Source organism: Hypanus sabinus, chromosome 19 (assembly GCF_030144855.1).
Source record: "Hypanus sabinus isolate sHypSab1 chromosome 19, sHypSab1.hap1, whole genome shotgun sequence".
NCBI lineage: Eukaryota > Metazoa > Chordata > Chondrichthyes > Myliobatiformes > Dasyatidae > Hypanus > Hypanus sabinus.
In genome coordinates this window covers 29,263,076-29,277,862 of record NC_082724.1, presented here as the reverse complement: position 1 = coordinate 29,277,862, position 14,787 = coordinate 29,263,076, and the positions used below count along the sequence as shown (strand labels likewise).

The following is a 14,787-nucleotide window of genomic DNA, read 5'->3' as shown; positions in this document are numbered from 1 at the left end:
GAAATTATTTATTAAGCTGACCTATTTTACAGACATACAGTTCATTATGTTGACCTAAGTTAGACTGGATTGATTACTGGTCCCATATGCATAAAAAAATCTATTAATCAAATGTTTGAAATATTCTAACGACCTGTTTTTTTTAAGGCATCATCTTCTTCAATGGGGGATTAAGAGTGGGCTGGATATGATAGCAATTCTAGTTGATGCTTATTGGTGCTGGAATAGAAAACTAAACAGCTGAAGGCAAATGAAGCCGTTTGTATAAAGAAAGTAATTCTGAATTTGTCTCAGAAGTACTGATTTATTTTTTCCTCCTGGTGTTTTAAATTTGTTTTGGTGCACTATTCATCACCTAGCAACTCTTGATAATCATTTATATGTGTATCCTACCGAAGTAATATACATTTAGAATGCAGCTGAGAAAGGACTCAAGGGAGGCATAACAACGATCCTACGCTATTAACATTTGATAATGAAAGTTCTGCTTATGGAAGCTTTCTCCACAGGCTGTCACAAGCTAATGTCAGGCTCAGAAATGAAGGCCTGTTGTTACATGTCTTTGTTCTTAATTTCTGTGAAGTGTTGAATTTGAGTGTTATGATCACAAAAATAACCCTCACGATAGCTCTCATTCATTATCTTGCAGTATTTTTATAAAAGCTAATGTGTCAAATTAACAATGACCCTAGGGAAATGTTTATCCAATGTAACTTTATTTAAAGGGATTGCAGACTTTAAAGAATCACCAAATAAAAAAATACATAATGATACTACATTCACTGGCACTTAGGATAACGACAATTTAAGTGCACCAAGCCACAGTTTCCTAAATGTCAATGATGAGAATGCTCCCTTAGCAATGTGCAGTTTTTATTTAACAGCAAATTAGTCTACACTTTGTCAGGTTAGCAATATCTAATGTGTCTATCATCACATCTGTCATACCTGTCAGAAAGAATATAGACTCAACTTTGTTCATCTTTCGGACACAGGAAAGGTGGTTGTTTTTTCTCAAATGGACAGGGACCAAAATGGATTTCAGGCAGTCCAGACGTTCTCTGCTAAAGCATGTGATGAAGATCTGAAGTGTGCAACTATTCCAGTCAGAACGAACATTATTTCAGTTAATGACAATGCTCCTTCTTGCAACCCATCTGTTTATAGGTAAGTGGTTTATACAAATCATCAATGCAGCATATTATTGCAAATGAGCAATAAACCTTAAAATGTAGACTTTAACTAAGTCAGACTACAAGGTTCACATTTATGCCTTTTCATAAGGTATTAAAATTGGAAGTTTACTATCTTCACATTATAAGGGGAATATATATTTTTTCCTTTTCCTCATACTGTGGCATTTATTTTAGTTTCATGACTGGTCTTAAATTAATCTTCTTTGGAAATCTTATGATAATCAAAAAGAGAGATGAGATTAAATTCTACCAAATTCCCATTTGCTTCAAAAAGGCAACAATTATACCAGAGCTAGAAGAATAATGTGAGCTGTCTTAATGAATATCAACTGGTAGCACTCACATCTACAGTAATGAAATGTTTTGAGAGGTTTGTTATGACTAGACTGAACTCCTGCCTCAGTAAGGACCTATTGTAATTTGCCTATGGCCACAGTAGGTCAATGGCAGATGCAATCTCAATGGCTCTTCACACGGCTTTTGACCACCTGGACAACACAAAGACCTATGTCAGGATGCTGTTCATCGACTACAGTTCAGCATTCAACACCACCATTCCCACAATCCTGATAGAGAAGTTACAGAACCTGAGCCTCTGTACCTCCCTCTGCAATTGGATCCTTGACTTCCTAACCGGGAGACCACAATTTGTGTGGATTGGTGATAACATCTCCTCCTCGCTGACAATCAACACTGCTGCACCTCAGGGGTGTGTGCTTAGCCCACTGCTCTACTCCCTCTATACCCATGACTGTGTGGCTAGGCATAGCTCAAATACCATCTATAAATTTGCTGATGAAAGAACCATTGCTGGTAGAATCTCAGATGGAGATGAAAGGGCATATAGGAGTAAGATATGCTAACTAGTGGAGTGGTGCTGCAGCAGCAACCTTGCACTCAGTGTCAGTAAGATGAAAGAGCTGACTGTGTACTTCAGGACGTGTAAGCTGAAGGAACACATAACAATCCTCATTGAAGGATCAGAAGTGGTGAGAGTGAGCAGGTTCAAGTTCCTAAGTGTCAGGATCTTTGAGGACCCAACCTGGACCCAACATATCGATGCAGTTATAAAGAAGGCAAGACAGCAAATATACTTCATTAGGAGTTTGAAGAGATTTGGCATGTCAACGTATACACTTAAAAACTTCTATACATGTACTATGGAGAGCACTCTGACAGTCTGCATCACTGTCTGGTATGGGGGTGTGGGGGGCTATTGTACAGGACCATAAGAAGCTGCAGAGAGCTATAAATTTAGTTGGTTCTGTTATGATCCCAGCCCCCTCCTTTGTGAGAATCGCAAGAGCACCCGTTGAGGGTGGGGGGGGGGGGTCTGTAGACCCAGTCGGGGAGAGAGAGAGAGAGAGAGACGTGCCAAATTGCAGGTACCACCAGGGATACAGAATAAAGACAACAGCGACTATTGTCTCATGGAGACCACGTGAAAAGCCCTCGGGCAAGGTGGGCTGGTTGAGAGAGAGATTGCATCATCCCAACCTGATTGACACCTGCGACCCCGTGAGGAAGTATAAAGGAGAGTCTCAGGGGGACAGCCCCCTCAGACGCACCAAGAAGACAGGAGAGGGTGGTCCCGCAGCAGTGGGAAGCCATTCTGAAGGAAGCCACGTGCGTTAGATTCCGGGATTGGAATTTGTGGCTGGAATCACAGAAAACCGGTTTAACTAACATCAGGGAGAGGAAACCAACGCACCCCCGATTTCACGGAAGACTCATCGAGACTCGGCAAGTTCTTTCTCTTCTCCCCCCAATCTCTCTCTCTCGGTCGCCCCACGTGAAACCCAGCGATTTTCAAAGGGCTGAGGCCGGCAGCCCTCTGAGTGACTTTTATATTTCCAACGGACAATCTATTAACCCCTAGACACCAGCAGAGCTAACTTCTTAATGATGATGATTACTATACCTGCGCTTTAGATTGAGTGTTGACAATGTGCATTATCTGAATGTATGTATTAACCCTACTTTTGTGTCCCTTTACAAATAAAACATTTAAAAATAGTGACAACAGACTTCAACAGACCTCTCTATCTTTGCTGGTAAGTTATCCAGTTACGGGATTCGTAACAGTTCCATCTTAGGTACTAGCCTACAAAGTACCCAGGACATCTTCAAGGATCGGTGTCACAGAAAGGCAGTGTCCATTATTAAGGACCTCCAGCACCCAGGGCATGCCCTTTTCTCACTGTTACCATCAGGTAGGAGGTACAGAAGCCTGAAGGCACACACTCAGCAATTCAGTGACAGCTTCTTCCCCTCTGCCATCCGATTCCTAAATGGACATTGAATCTTTGACACTACTTCACTTTTTAAATATCTATTATTTTTGTTTTTTTGCTAGATTTTTAATCTATTGAAAACAGATTATACTGTTATTGATTGATTGATTATTATTATTTTTTTCTCTCTTCTATATTACGTGTTGCATTGAACTGCTGCTGCTAAGTTTAACAAATTTCACGACACATGCCGGTGATAGTAAATCTGGTTCTGATTTTTTTTTCTTTGATATACTGAATTTTCTATTCAATATAAAGATCTTTTTTCCTTTACTGTAAATTTTTTTGGACTAAGACCCCAACCTCCATTGTTTCCAGCTTATAAATTATGCAATAATATACTTAGCTCTCTCCGGACTAGCTTCTGAGGCATAAGGTCATCAGTTATGGAGACCTTTACACCTTTATCAATAGATTGACAGATTTTGGAATGCTATGGAATCCAGGGATTTGGGAAAGTAAAGGCTGAGCTGGAAGAGTGGGATTGATATGGATCAGCTTTAATCGTCGAGGGCTTGGTGGCCCGTTCTGCTTCTCCACTATATTCATATGTTCATCAGATTATGTGACATGTCAAAATGGCCTCGTCTCTGGGTACTATGAGGCAATGTACCTTCAACACTCATTTATCACTTAGGCAGCTTGTGAACGGTTTAGTGCAGGGGTCAGCAACCTTTACCACTGAAAGAGCCACTTGGACCCGTTTCCCACAGAAAAGAAAACACTGGGAGCCGCAAAACCCGTTTGACATTTAAAATGAAATAACACTGCATACAACGTTTTGTTTTGCCTTTATGCTATGTATAAACAAACTATAATGTGTTGCATTTATGAAATTGATGAGCTCCTGCAGAGAAAACGAAATTACATTTCTGCATGCAACAAAAACATTTTGAACTCCGAAAATAAGATGTTGGGTTGAAGGTTACTTTTAAGTAAAATACTCAACGTCTATTTGAGTCCTTCTTGTGTTTATGAAAAACGCTAAACTTAAATTTGCCGCCAGCAGCAAACCAAAAATAACGTCAGCCAGCTGTCAACCTGAAAAATAAAAGGACTATTTCACTGAACAATGAAAACATATGAATATACGTAAAATAATAGGCAATTAAAATATTTATCATACTTGGTCAGGTTGACTCACACCTGACAATGCAGTCGTATTCGGTAGGGATGGATCGATGCTTAGGGGAGTGACCGGGAAGGATAATGTGTTTTTTTCCTCTCTGAACTCACAGAAGCGTTTCCCAAACGATGTTTGCATTGCGATGATTGCAGAATGTAAATACTCCGAATTTATCATGTCGTGACCTTGTTTGAACTCTCTCAAATTGGGGAAGTGAGACAATGTGCCTTTCTGTAAATCTCTGGCAAGCACTGTCAACTTGCGCTCGAATGCCAAAACATCCTCCAACATGTGTAGGGCTGTAAGTCCTTACCCCTGAAGAGCTGTTTTCAGTGTGTTCAGGTGCGCTGTCATGTCTACCATGAAGTGTAGCTTTTCCAGCCACTCTGGCTGTTCCAGCTCAGGAAAGGTGAGCCCTTTGCTGCCCAGGAAAGTTTTCACTTCTTCCAGACACGCGACAAAGCATTTCAGCACCTCCCCTCTGGACAGCCAGCGATAAAAACACGTTGTAGCGGTGTGCTCACGCAGTCAGTAAACTGCAGTCGAATAACTTTATTCGAACTAAACAGCCTTGCTTTTAAGCCTCCCTCAACCCAGCCCCCATGGACGCAGATGCTGCAAAAGACGCGTACTCACAAACCCCCGTAGGCTATCTCCCTTAGCCGGAATGCTGGCTAATTGTGAGCCATTTCGGATGTGCCAGGAAATGTGTCGCCACACTTAGATTGTACAAGATCACCATAATCTTCAAATTTAGAATTACATTTCAAAAGCTAACAAACTAACATAAAATACATTTTAATTAAATACTGACCAATTATTTCCCAAAGCCACAGGGAGCCGCAGCACAGAGGTGAAAGAGCCACAAATGGCTCGGGAGCCGCGGGTTGCCGACCCCCGGTTTAGTGGATAATGGATTTGTACATTTAAGGCTTTTGATAACGGTGGACGCTGCAGAATGAGCGGATAATGAATGTGCTGTTTTGTTCTTAGATACCCTCTCTCTGAGGCAGCATATCAGTGGAGGTGCAAGGTGTGAAAACAATGGGAGTGGTGGTGAGACCAATATGAATTCCAGTGGTTCTCAGCAGCACAGGCAGGCAGAGTGGACTTCTGTCACAGGGTGAAGCAATGGGTTACTTACAATATCTACGTAGGTGTTTTCTTGAATGGCAACAAAATGCAGATAATATAAATCTGAAATATAAAACAAGCATGATAGCACCTGGGGTGAGAGAAACAGGGTTAACATTTTAGGCCTATGCTCCTTCATCAGAACCCAGGTACTTTTCCTCTATTGTGCAGTGTAATCCAGGTATAGTTAAGTGTCAAGATTATGAAGGCAAGGTAAAGACTGTTGAGTAGTCAGGAGAGTTGGAACATGAAAGTAATAATGATACACATTTAACAATCTTGAGATTGTGAGTTCCCCTCATGGCAAACTGTTAATTTCACCCCTCTTCTCTGCTGCCCACTCTGTCCTTTTACTTCTTCTCACCTGCCTATCACTCCCCCTGGATCCCTTCCTCCTTCCTTCCCTTTCTCCTGTGGTCCACTCTCCTCTCCTATCAGATTCCTTCTTTTCCAGCCCTTCACCTATCACCCTTCAGCCAGCCTCCCTCCCCTCCCCCTGCCTTTTTACTCCGGCATCATTGCCCCTTCATTCTCAGTCCTGAAGAAGGGTCTCAGCCCAAATCGCAGACTATTTACTCATTTCCCTAGATGCTGCCTGACCTGCTGAGTTCCTCCAGGAATCGTGTATATTGCTGTTGATTTGCACCTTGCTAGATTATCACAAGATTCCTGTGTGGAATCCCAGACTGTCTAGTCCAGATATGACTTAAGTCCACTGTTCTTGGTATCGGCTTCTGAATTGATACAGGAAGGCCACCTGCCCCCAAAATTGGAAAGCAGAAAAAGAGAAATATTGCATCAGTGTGGTGTTACGAACCCCGTAACTGGGTCACTTACCAGCAAAGATAGAGAGGTCTGTTGAAGTCTGATGATAGTATTTTTAACAGTATTTATTATTAAAGATACACAAAAATACTATCAGTGCAAATATACAGAGAATATACGTCGTCAATACTAAATCTAAAAGTGCGGGTATAATAATAATCAGTAAGAAATAAGCTCTATCGTTGTCTAGGGGATAATGTATTGTCCGATGGAAATATAAAGTTCACTCAGTTCATGCAGGCTGCAGCCTTTGGGGACCGCTGGGTTGCAATGGTTGGAGAGAGAGAGAGAGAGATTTGGAGAAAAACTTGTCGGCTTTCCTTTTATGATTTTGATCCATCAGGAGTCCCGTTCTTGTGGCTGTTCACTTGTGGCCTCTCCTTCAGCTAAGCCGTTCTTCCGTGGTGAGGCCGCCAATCCCAGGCAAGGGAAGGATGCACACGAGCCCCCACCGGCTGTCGCTATTAAACGCTGTCACGGGATTTGTAGCGTTTCTCCTGGTGTGTCTGAAGGGGTTGTTCCCCAGACCCTCTTTTATCCTCACTCACGGGGTCTCAGATGTCAATCAGGTTGGGATGATGCAATCCCTCAACCAGCCCACTCTGGTTGTCCCCTGAGGGGTTTCAATGAATAGTACAGTAGTCAATACTGTTATGTACCCCGTAACTGGGTCACTTACAGGCAAAGATAGAGAGGTCCGTTGAAGTCCGATGGTACTATTTTTAACAGTATTTATTGATAAAATTACACAAAAATAATATCAATGCAAACATACAGATAATATACGTCTTCAATACTAAATCTAAAAGCGTGGGTATAATAATAATCAAATGCATCTGGATATCCTCCGAAACACAGCTTTTAAATTCCTCAATCAGAATTAACTCCCTGAGATGCCAAAAATCCTCTTCCACTATTTCTGCTGTACACCAACGATCCAAGAGCACACCCTTCTCATAGGCAAACTCGGTATATGTCTGATTCCACCCTTTCTTTAAATTTCTGGACATTTGTCTATACGCTTCAGGTACCAATTCATAAGTCCGGAGAATGGCAGCTTTTACTTTGTCATAACTCTCCGCCTCTTCTCCCTCCATGGACAACACTGTATATGCTCGTTGTGCCTTCCCTTTTAACACACTTTTTTTAACAACGCCACCCACTGCTCTTTGGGCCACTTCTGTTTTACTGCCACCTTTTCAAAAAGCAAGAAATAACTATCAACATCCGTCTCCTCGAACGGAGGTACTAACCTCAACTCCCGACTAACATTAAACCGCTCCTCTCGGTCTGACCCTTGATCTCTTCGCTCTTGCCTTAACTTCTCCATCTCCAAGTCATGTTTCCTCTGTTTCTCTGCCTCCCTCTCCTTCTCAGCTCTTTCCTTTTCTTTTTCAGCTCTCTCTCTCTCCTTTTCAGCTGCTTCCAGCTGCTTTAACTTAATTGCATGTTCCAACCTTAATTTCTCCAACTCTAACTGAGCCGTCCCACTAGCTGGTACCTTTTCAGGGATATTTTCCAATACCTCAGCTGCAAACACATTCTTCCCAATATAATACTGAGTTATTGCCCTTCGAACTTCCCGCTTTTTCATGGACAACCTCACCTCTGCGAGGTTTAGCCCCTTCGCCATATTTATCAAGTCTGATTTGGTGGCCACCTCTAGCGCCTCCAGAGACGGGTTTTCTATAAATTCATCCATGTCCATCTTTGCTGGTTTCCCATCTGGCTACCCGCGTAACCAGATCCAAGTTTGGACTTACAAGCCCGATTCACTGGCCTCCCAATTTGGTGTCAAATCCCGAGATGAGAACCCCAATTGTTACGTACCCCGTAACTGGGTCACTTACCAGCAAAGATAGAGAGGTCCGTTGAAGTCTGATGGTACTATTTTGAACAGTATTTATTGATAAAAATACACTAAATAATATCAATGCAAGCACACAGATAAAATACGTCGTCAATACTAAATCTAAAAGCGCGGGTATAATAATAATCAATAAGAAATAGCTCTATCGTTGTCTAGGGGATAATGTATTGTCCGATAGAAATATAAAAGTCACTTTAGTTCATTCAAGCTGCAGCTTTTGGTTGGAGAGAGAGACGGTGTTTTTAGAACTTGCCCGTCTCCGTTTTATGATGTCGATCCTTCGAAATGGCGTCGGTGGTGATCTCTTCCTTAGCTAAGCCGCCTTCCGTGGTAGGGCCTCAATCCCGGGGCAATGGGAAAGGACACACGTGGGCCCTCCACCGGCTGTCGCTATTAAATGCTGTCACGGGACTTCTTAGCGTTTCTCCTCGTGCGTGTCAAGGGCTGTTCCCCAGACCCTCTTTTATCCTGACTCACAGGGTCTCAGATGTCAATCAGGGTGGAATGATGCCATCCCCCAGCCAGCCCACGTTGCCTGAGGGCTTCCATGAAGTACAGTATTCAATACACAATTCCGTCTCCAAGAGACAATGACCTGTTCCGTGGCTTTGTATCGATGGGGCCAGGACATTCCAAACGTCTCTCTCTCATTTCCTGGGTCTCCTGACCTGACTTAATAGCGATCTTGCGATTCTCAAAAAGGAGGGGGGCACAGGCTTAACAATACACAATTCTGTCTCCAAAAGACAATAGCCGCTATCAATGGTTCCGTTTCGCTGAGGCCAGGACACATTCCAAAGCCTGTGTATTCTGAGTGTCCCTCTCTCATTTCCTGGGTCCCAGACCCCGAATTAATAGCAATCTTGCGATTCTCAAAAAGGAGGGGGCGACTTTGTACCCTTCGGCCCCTCAGAGTTGCGTTACATTCATAACAGTGGTATGAAGTTGAATCTGGTTCATTATGTGATGCCTTGGACACCAGTGCCTAAGGATCAGTGTTCAGTAAATCAGAAGATCAGAAATTCTATGACCATAGTAACAAAAACAATCCATTCTTGGAGTTCATTGATATCACTGGTCCATTGCATCTTCCAAGATTTTGCCATGACCCATCACACAAAGTACCATTGGGTTTAAACTTCTCATAGATTCAGAAAGTATGGCTCCAAGCACTTTAGATCGCCATGACTGTGCTGGCCATCAGCGCCTACCTACAATAATCCAATTTTTTAGTGCTCAGCCTTAGCTTTCTTTGCCCAGATGTTCCAGAAGCTCATTATCCTGTGTCTCTGTAGCTTTATTGTCATTAATTTTCGTGCCCCGCACATGTATATTGTTCTCTCTTTCTAACAGGTACGTAAATCATCACGTTTAATAAAAACACTTTCTCATTGGAGAGAAGTTGCTTAAGTTATGCCATCACACTCTATAAATATCACACAGCAGGTTTTCCAACAGACTAAATAATGGGCTTTGATATTACATGCCAAACTAAAAAAAAAATCCTTCATTTCTTAAACAGACATTTCAGATTTCCTATCATGAATGACATTCCATGCTGCAGGACCAGCATGAATCAAAATCTTGCCGTTTCATGGGCATTATTACCAAGACTACTTTTAACTAAATTTATTTAATTGCTCCAATTTAAGGAACTTGTCACCAGCACAGACATGGTGATCTAAAGTGCTTGCAGCAATGCTTTCTGAGTCTCTGCCTTTGCCACACTTTATGCTTTGTGTTCCAGATTTCAATACCTTTGATTAGGAAAAAATTCTCCCACAGAATTCCAAGGAATCTCCTATCCTTTATCTTAAGCCTAGAATCTCCTCTGCATCCAGTGTAATCACATCTTCCCCATTGTGTGACCAGAATTGCACACAATAATCCAGCCGTGGCCCAGAAAATATTTTATATTGCTAAAGCATAACTGCCCTGCTTTTATATTTGGTGCTTCGGTAATGAGGGCAAGTATTCCATATGCCTTCTTAATCATCTCATCTGCCTGTGCTGCTGCCTTCACTAAACCTTGGACATGTATACTACTTCCCCTTGTTCCCTGAACATATTTGGTATTTTAGCCTTATTTATCATACCAAATTGTATCACCTTACATCAAAGTTAAATTCCATCTGCTATTTCTCTGCAGGATCAATGTTGTTCTGCAACCAAAGACTACTCACTATCACCAGCACATGCTTTATTGTTGTTAATTCCTGTGCACTTTGTATATGTTGGATCATCTGCAAACATACCAATTATATCTCCTACACTCATTCCTCTATCATTAATATATACAAATAAAGAAGAAGGGTCCCATCAGAATCTGAAATATTTTTGGGTTGTTGTATCACACAAGCTGAATCCTGATTCGAAATTTCCCTGATATCTATTTCTTTTCAGAATTTCATATCCTGAGGTAGTCCTTCAAGGAACAGTGGTAGCAACTTTAATCTGTACGGACTCAGATGTTCCAAGCGACACCTTATCGTATCTTCCCATAAGTGGGTCTCTTGGCCCTGGAAGTACCTTTGTCCAAAAATCTGGTGCAGATCATGTTATACAGGTAGGCCTTATTTAATCAATTTACGCTAACAAAAATTTATTGCATTTTTATAGTGGAGTAGGTGATTTTATTAAATTTATTATCTTTCACTGTATAAAGAGTGCTAACTAAAGAATGCCAAATCTTTGCTGATGACCATGCAGAAAATTAAAAGCACTGAATATGCATTTTATATCATAGTCAAATAATTGAGTGTGCAATGCACTGTCATTCATATCCCTTGTGTTCGTCAGAGTCTGATTAAGTTTAATATGATTCTAATAGAAATATTACCTTGTGTTTTTGTAGCTTTATTGTCATTAATTTTCATACCCCACACATGTATATCTTTTCTCTAACAGATACATAAATCATCACATTTAACAAAAACACTTTCTCATTGGAGAGAAGTTGCTTTAGTTAAGCCATACACTCTATAAATATCACACAGCAGGTTTTCCAACAGACTAAATAATGGGTTTTGATGTTGCATGCCAAACTAAAAAAAAAATCCTTTTATTCTTAAACAGACATCTCAGATTTCCTGTCATGAAATACATTGATGATGCAGGACCTGGTGGATTTTTAACAAAATCCTGCAGTTCTATGGTTATTGCTAACAAGACTAGTTTTAACTAAATTTATATGATTACTTGAATTTAAATTTCCTAATTGCCCTGGTGAGATTTAAACTCACGTTCCTGGATCAATGCTGCAGAATTTTGGTTGATGATCCAGTAATTTAGCCATTAATCTACTGTACCAGGACATGCTCTTTTCTCACTGTTACCATCAGGTAGGAGGTACAGAAGCCTGAAGGCACGCACTCAGCGATTCAGGAACAGCTTCTTCCCCTCTGTCATCCAATTTCTGAATGGACATTGAATCTTTGACACTACCTCACTTTTTAAATATATTATTATTTTTATTTGATTTATTATTATTATTTTTCTCTGCTAGATTATGTATTGCATTGAACTGCTGCGGCTAAGTTAACAAATTTCACGTCACAGGCCAGTGGTAATAAACCTGATTCTGACTCCACTACTTACAGAGCCTAACCAAGATTTTCCTTCCACACCCACTGAGTAAATGCAACTTATCTAAAATCTATTCCTGCATTCTTTGTAAGGAAAAGAGACTTTTGCATTGGGTTTATCCCAGACTTTATTAGGGTTTTCTACATATCGCTTTGGAGAAACAGAACAACACCAATGCAAAATGGGTATCTCTGCTAGTTGGGTATGTACTGTATGTCCTCTGGAATTAGCACTTGACTGTAAGGAGGCCACAGTCCAGGTTGACGTCAACATTTCTGTTTTGGGCTTTTTAAATTTGGAGTTCCCTTTCTTATTGAAAGAATTGGAAACCCTTGAAGTGCTACACCATCTTTCAGTTTTTATTCTGATGTTTTTGCTTTTGTTGTTTGTGTGGTAGTTACATACACATACACATACAGCCACTTTTGCTTGTCACAATTACACTTTAAACTATTTCTGAGATGGTATTTTTGGTTTTTAGGTAGGAGCTAAAGACCTGGATTACGAAGATGTAGCTGTTGCTGCTGTCGGTTTTACATACACAATGATGATAGCTGTGTCCGATTCAACTATCTCCACTCACACTGGTGAGTGAAGTACTTTCTTCACATATGTTTGACATTGTGAGTCAGCTAGTCATCATACCAACGGGAAATTTATATCAGAGGATAATGTTGCCTGAAGTAATAAATATGACATGTCTGAAGAAAATTTAAAGAGCAATTTCCACATCGTGTGAATTCCACTTTTTTATTCATTTAACGCCAATTTAAAAGTTTATGTTAGAAACATGGCCATCGAGCTTCTGTTTTCTAAATACTAAATGGTTTCCTGAACCTTCAGTATGATGACCGTGAGTATATTAAGAACTAGAGATGCACTGTTTCCCACATTGAAAAGCTAAAATAAAGTATCTGACTCTGGCCACATCTGAAACAGCTGCTAGACTCTTTGTCCATTTCTGATAATCACCTTGAGTAGTGATCATAACCCCAGCTTTCAGTTCCAGTTTGCCTTCCAGCAGGATATATTTGTTAGGTATTCTTGTAGGAACCTTTAAGACTAATGAGGTATGAAGATCATGGGAGGCGTTTATTGTTGCAGCTTTGTCAGAGTTGTTAATCAACCTAGTTCAAGAAATACCCCCAGAAAAGGCATGCAGAAGCTCTAGTGCTGTATCTGTTATGCATGTATTGTCTCACCGAATACATACAGCATCAACTATGGTAGGGAATGTGCCATTCTCAGGAGCACTCTTAGCTAGTTCCTGTGCTTGTGCACCCTTGTTTAAATTTCTTACATTCAACAGTAGACTTAGGAATTAGCAGTTAATACTTCTTCAACTGTTGGCATAACATCTTGGAATGGTGAATATTTACAGCCTTGCGGAAACCTATTTTAATCTGTCATGTCTTTGCTAGAGTTATCTTCAACTAATCTCACTAGCCCATATGCTCACCATAGACTTCTGTTGAATTCTGTTTCAAATATCCAGTTTCTTCTAAAACAAGTCCGTAAACACTAATAGAAAATGTATTTTTCCTGTTGTCAGTCACACTTTGTCATGATCTGTATCAGGAAATATCTCCTAAAGTCTTCTCTCTTCTGGTGACATCTTCAATTTGACAATTCTTTGTAACCGTTTCCCAAAGGAATGGTTGAAGTGAAATCGGGCTCAGCTGCTCAAGATTCGAGATTCGTTTATTATCAAAGAATGCATACGTTATACGACCTTGAGATTTGTTTGCTCACAGGTAAAGGAACAAAAATAATGATAAATATATGCATGTGTTCCTCTTCTGTGCATCATGCTGGTCTTGGCAGACTAGGAGATCACACAGCAAGCAGATCACTGTCTCAATCATCATTCTGGCTGTCACTCGTAACCTTATCCCACCTAAAGTGCCCAAGCAGTGGGAAGGGATCCCTCCACATGCTTTATTTAAGTGAATTATCCACTATGTTCTTCTTAATTGTTAACAAATTTCCTCTGGCTATCGTTGCAAACATACAAGCACTTTGTGCTTTCTGGAATTTTTCCAAAATGGAAGATCTGGACTTAATATCCTTTATGTATTAAGTAGTCCAAGCTGCCCAGGGCCCTGAAGCCTTTTTCATGTTATAAATTCTCCTAATTTGTTATTGCCTTATACTTCTATTTATAAAAGTATTATCAAATGGTGTTGCACTAATTTTTCTTTCAGCTTTACCTCTGCACTCTCACTGCTATGGAATTATGGATTTCAAATTGTTCAACCTTCAACTTCATTCCAGTAATTATAAGCTATCATTTCTTGTGTTCCCTCCCACACATATCCACTTTACGTTGTCCCTACACCATTAACATGTTGTTAGCCTCCTGAGCATTGGTTTTCACCACTGTTTGCCAAACCTCCATTAGCCCATCGCAAGGAGCAGCAAGTATTTCTTTCTACCACACCATTATGACTTGCTCACAGCATGCTCACCCAACTGCTATTTTTGTGCAGCTTTTATTTAACACACTGCTTGCCGTTTAACAAATAGAATGATGTACAAGGCTGTGTTTATTGTATCAAGGTCTGGTCTTTGTGGTGACAGTTAGTGCTCACCATTATATTAGAGGAACGCTGACAGCATCATCATGCAAGCTGAAATACGTTTAAAGTGAAAATTCAGAAGCTGCTGTCAGTGATTCGTTCTTCCCCACAGGGTGCGCTATTACGGTCATTGCTGAGGCATTCAACATTCAATTAGAAAGTGATGTGAACTTCAACC

General features: G+C 40.7%; 1 protein-coding gene across 2 annotated transcripts in view; it reads left to right on the top strand.

The window, feature by feature from the left end:
• The window catches only part of LOC132377838 (cadherin-related family member 3-like), an 81,269-nt gene that overhangs the window by 31,570 nt on the left and 34,912 nt on the right, over nucleotides 1–14,787 (top strand). The window contains exons 8-11 of one of the 2 annotated variants that reach the window (XM_059944258.1): nucleotides 996–1,167; nucleotides 10,849–11,011; nucleotides 12,512–12,617; nucleotides 13,683–13,784. In XM_059944258.1, coding sequence (XP_059800241.1) covers nucleotides 996–1,167; nucleotides 10,849–11,011; nucleotides 12,512–12,617; nucleotides 13,683–13,784 — 543 coding nt within the window. The remainder of the gene's footprint in view (nucleotides 1–995; nucleotides 1,168–10,848; nucleotides 11,012–12,511; nucleotides 12,618–13,682; nucleotides 13,785–14,787) is intronic. The other variant, XM_059944259.1, reaches the window with a different exon arrangement.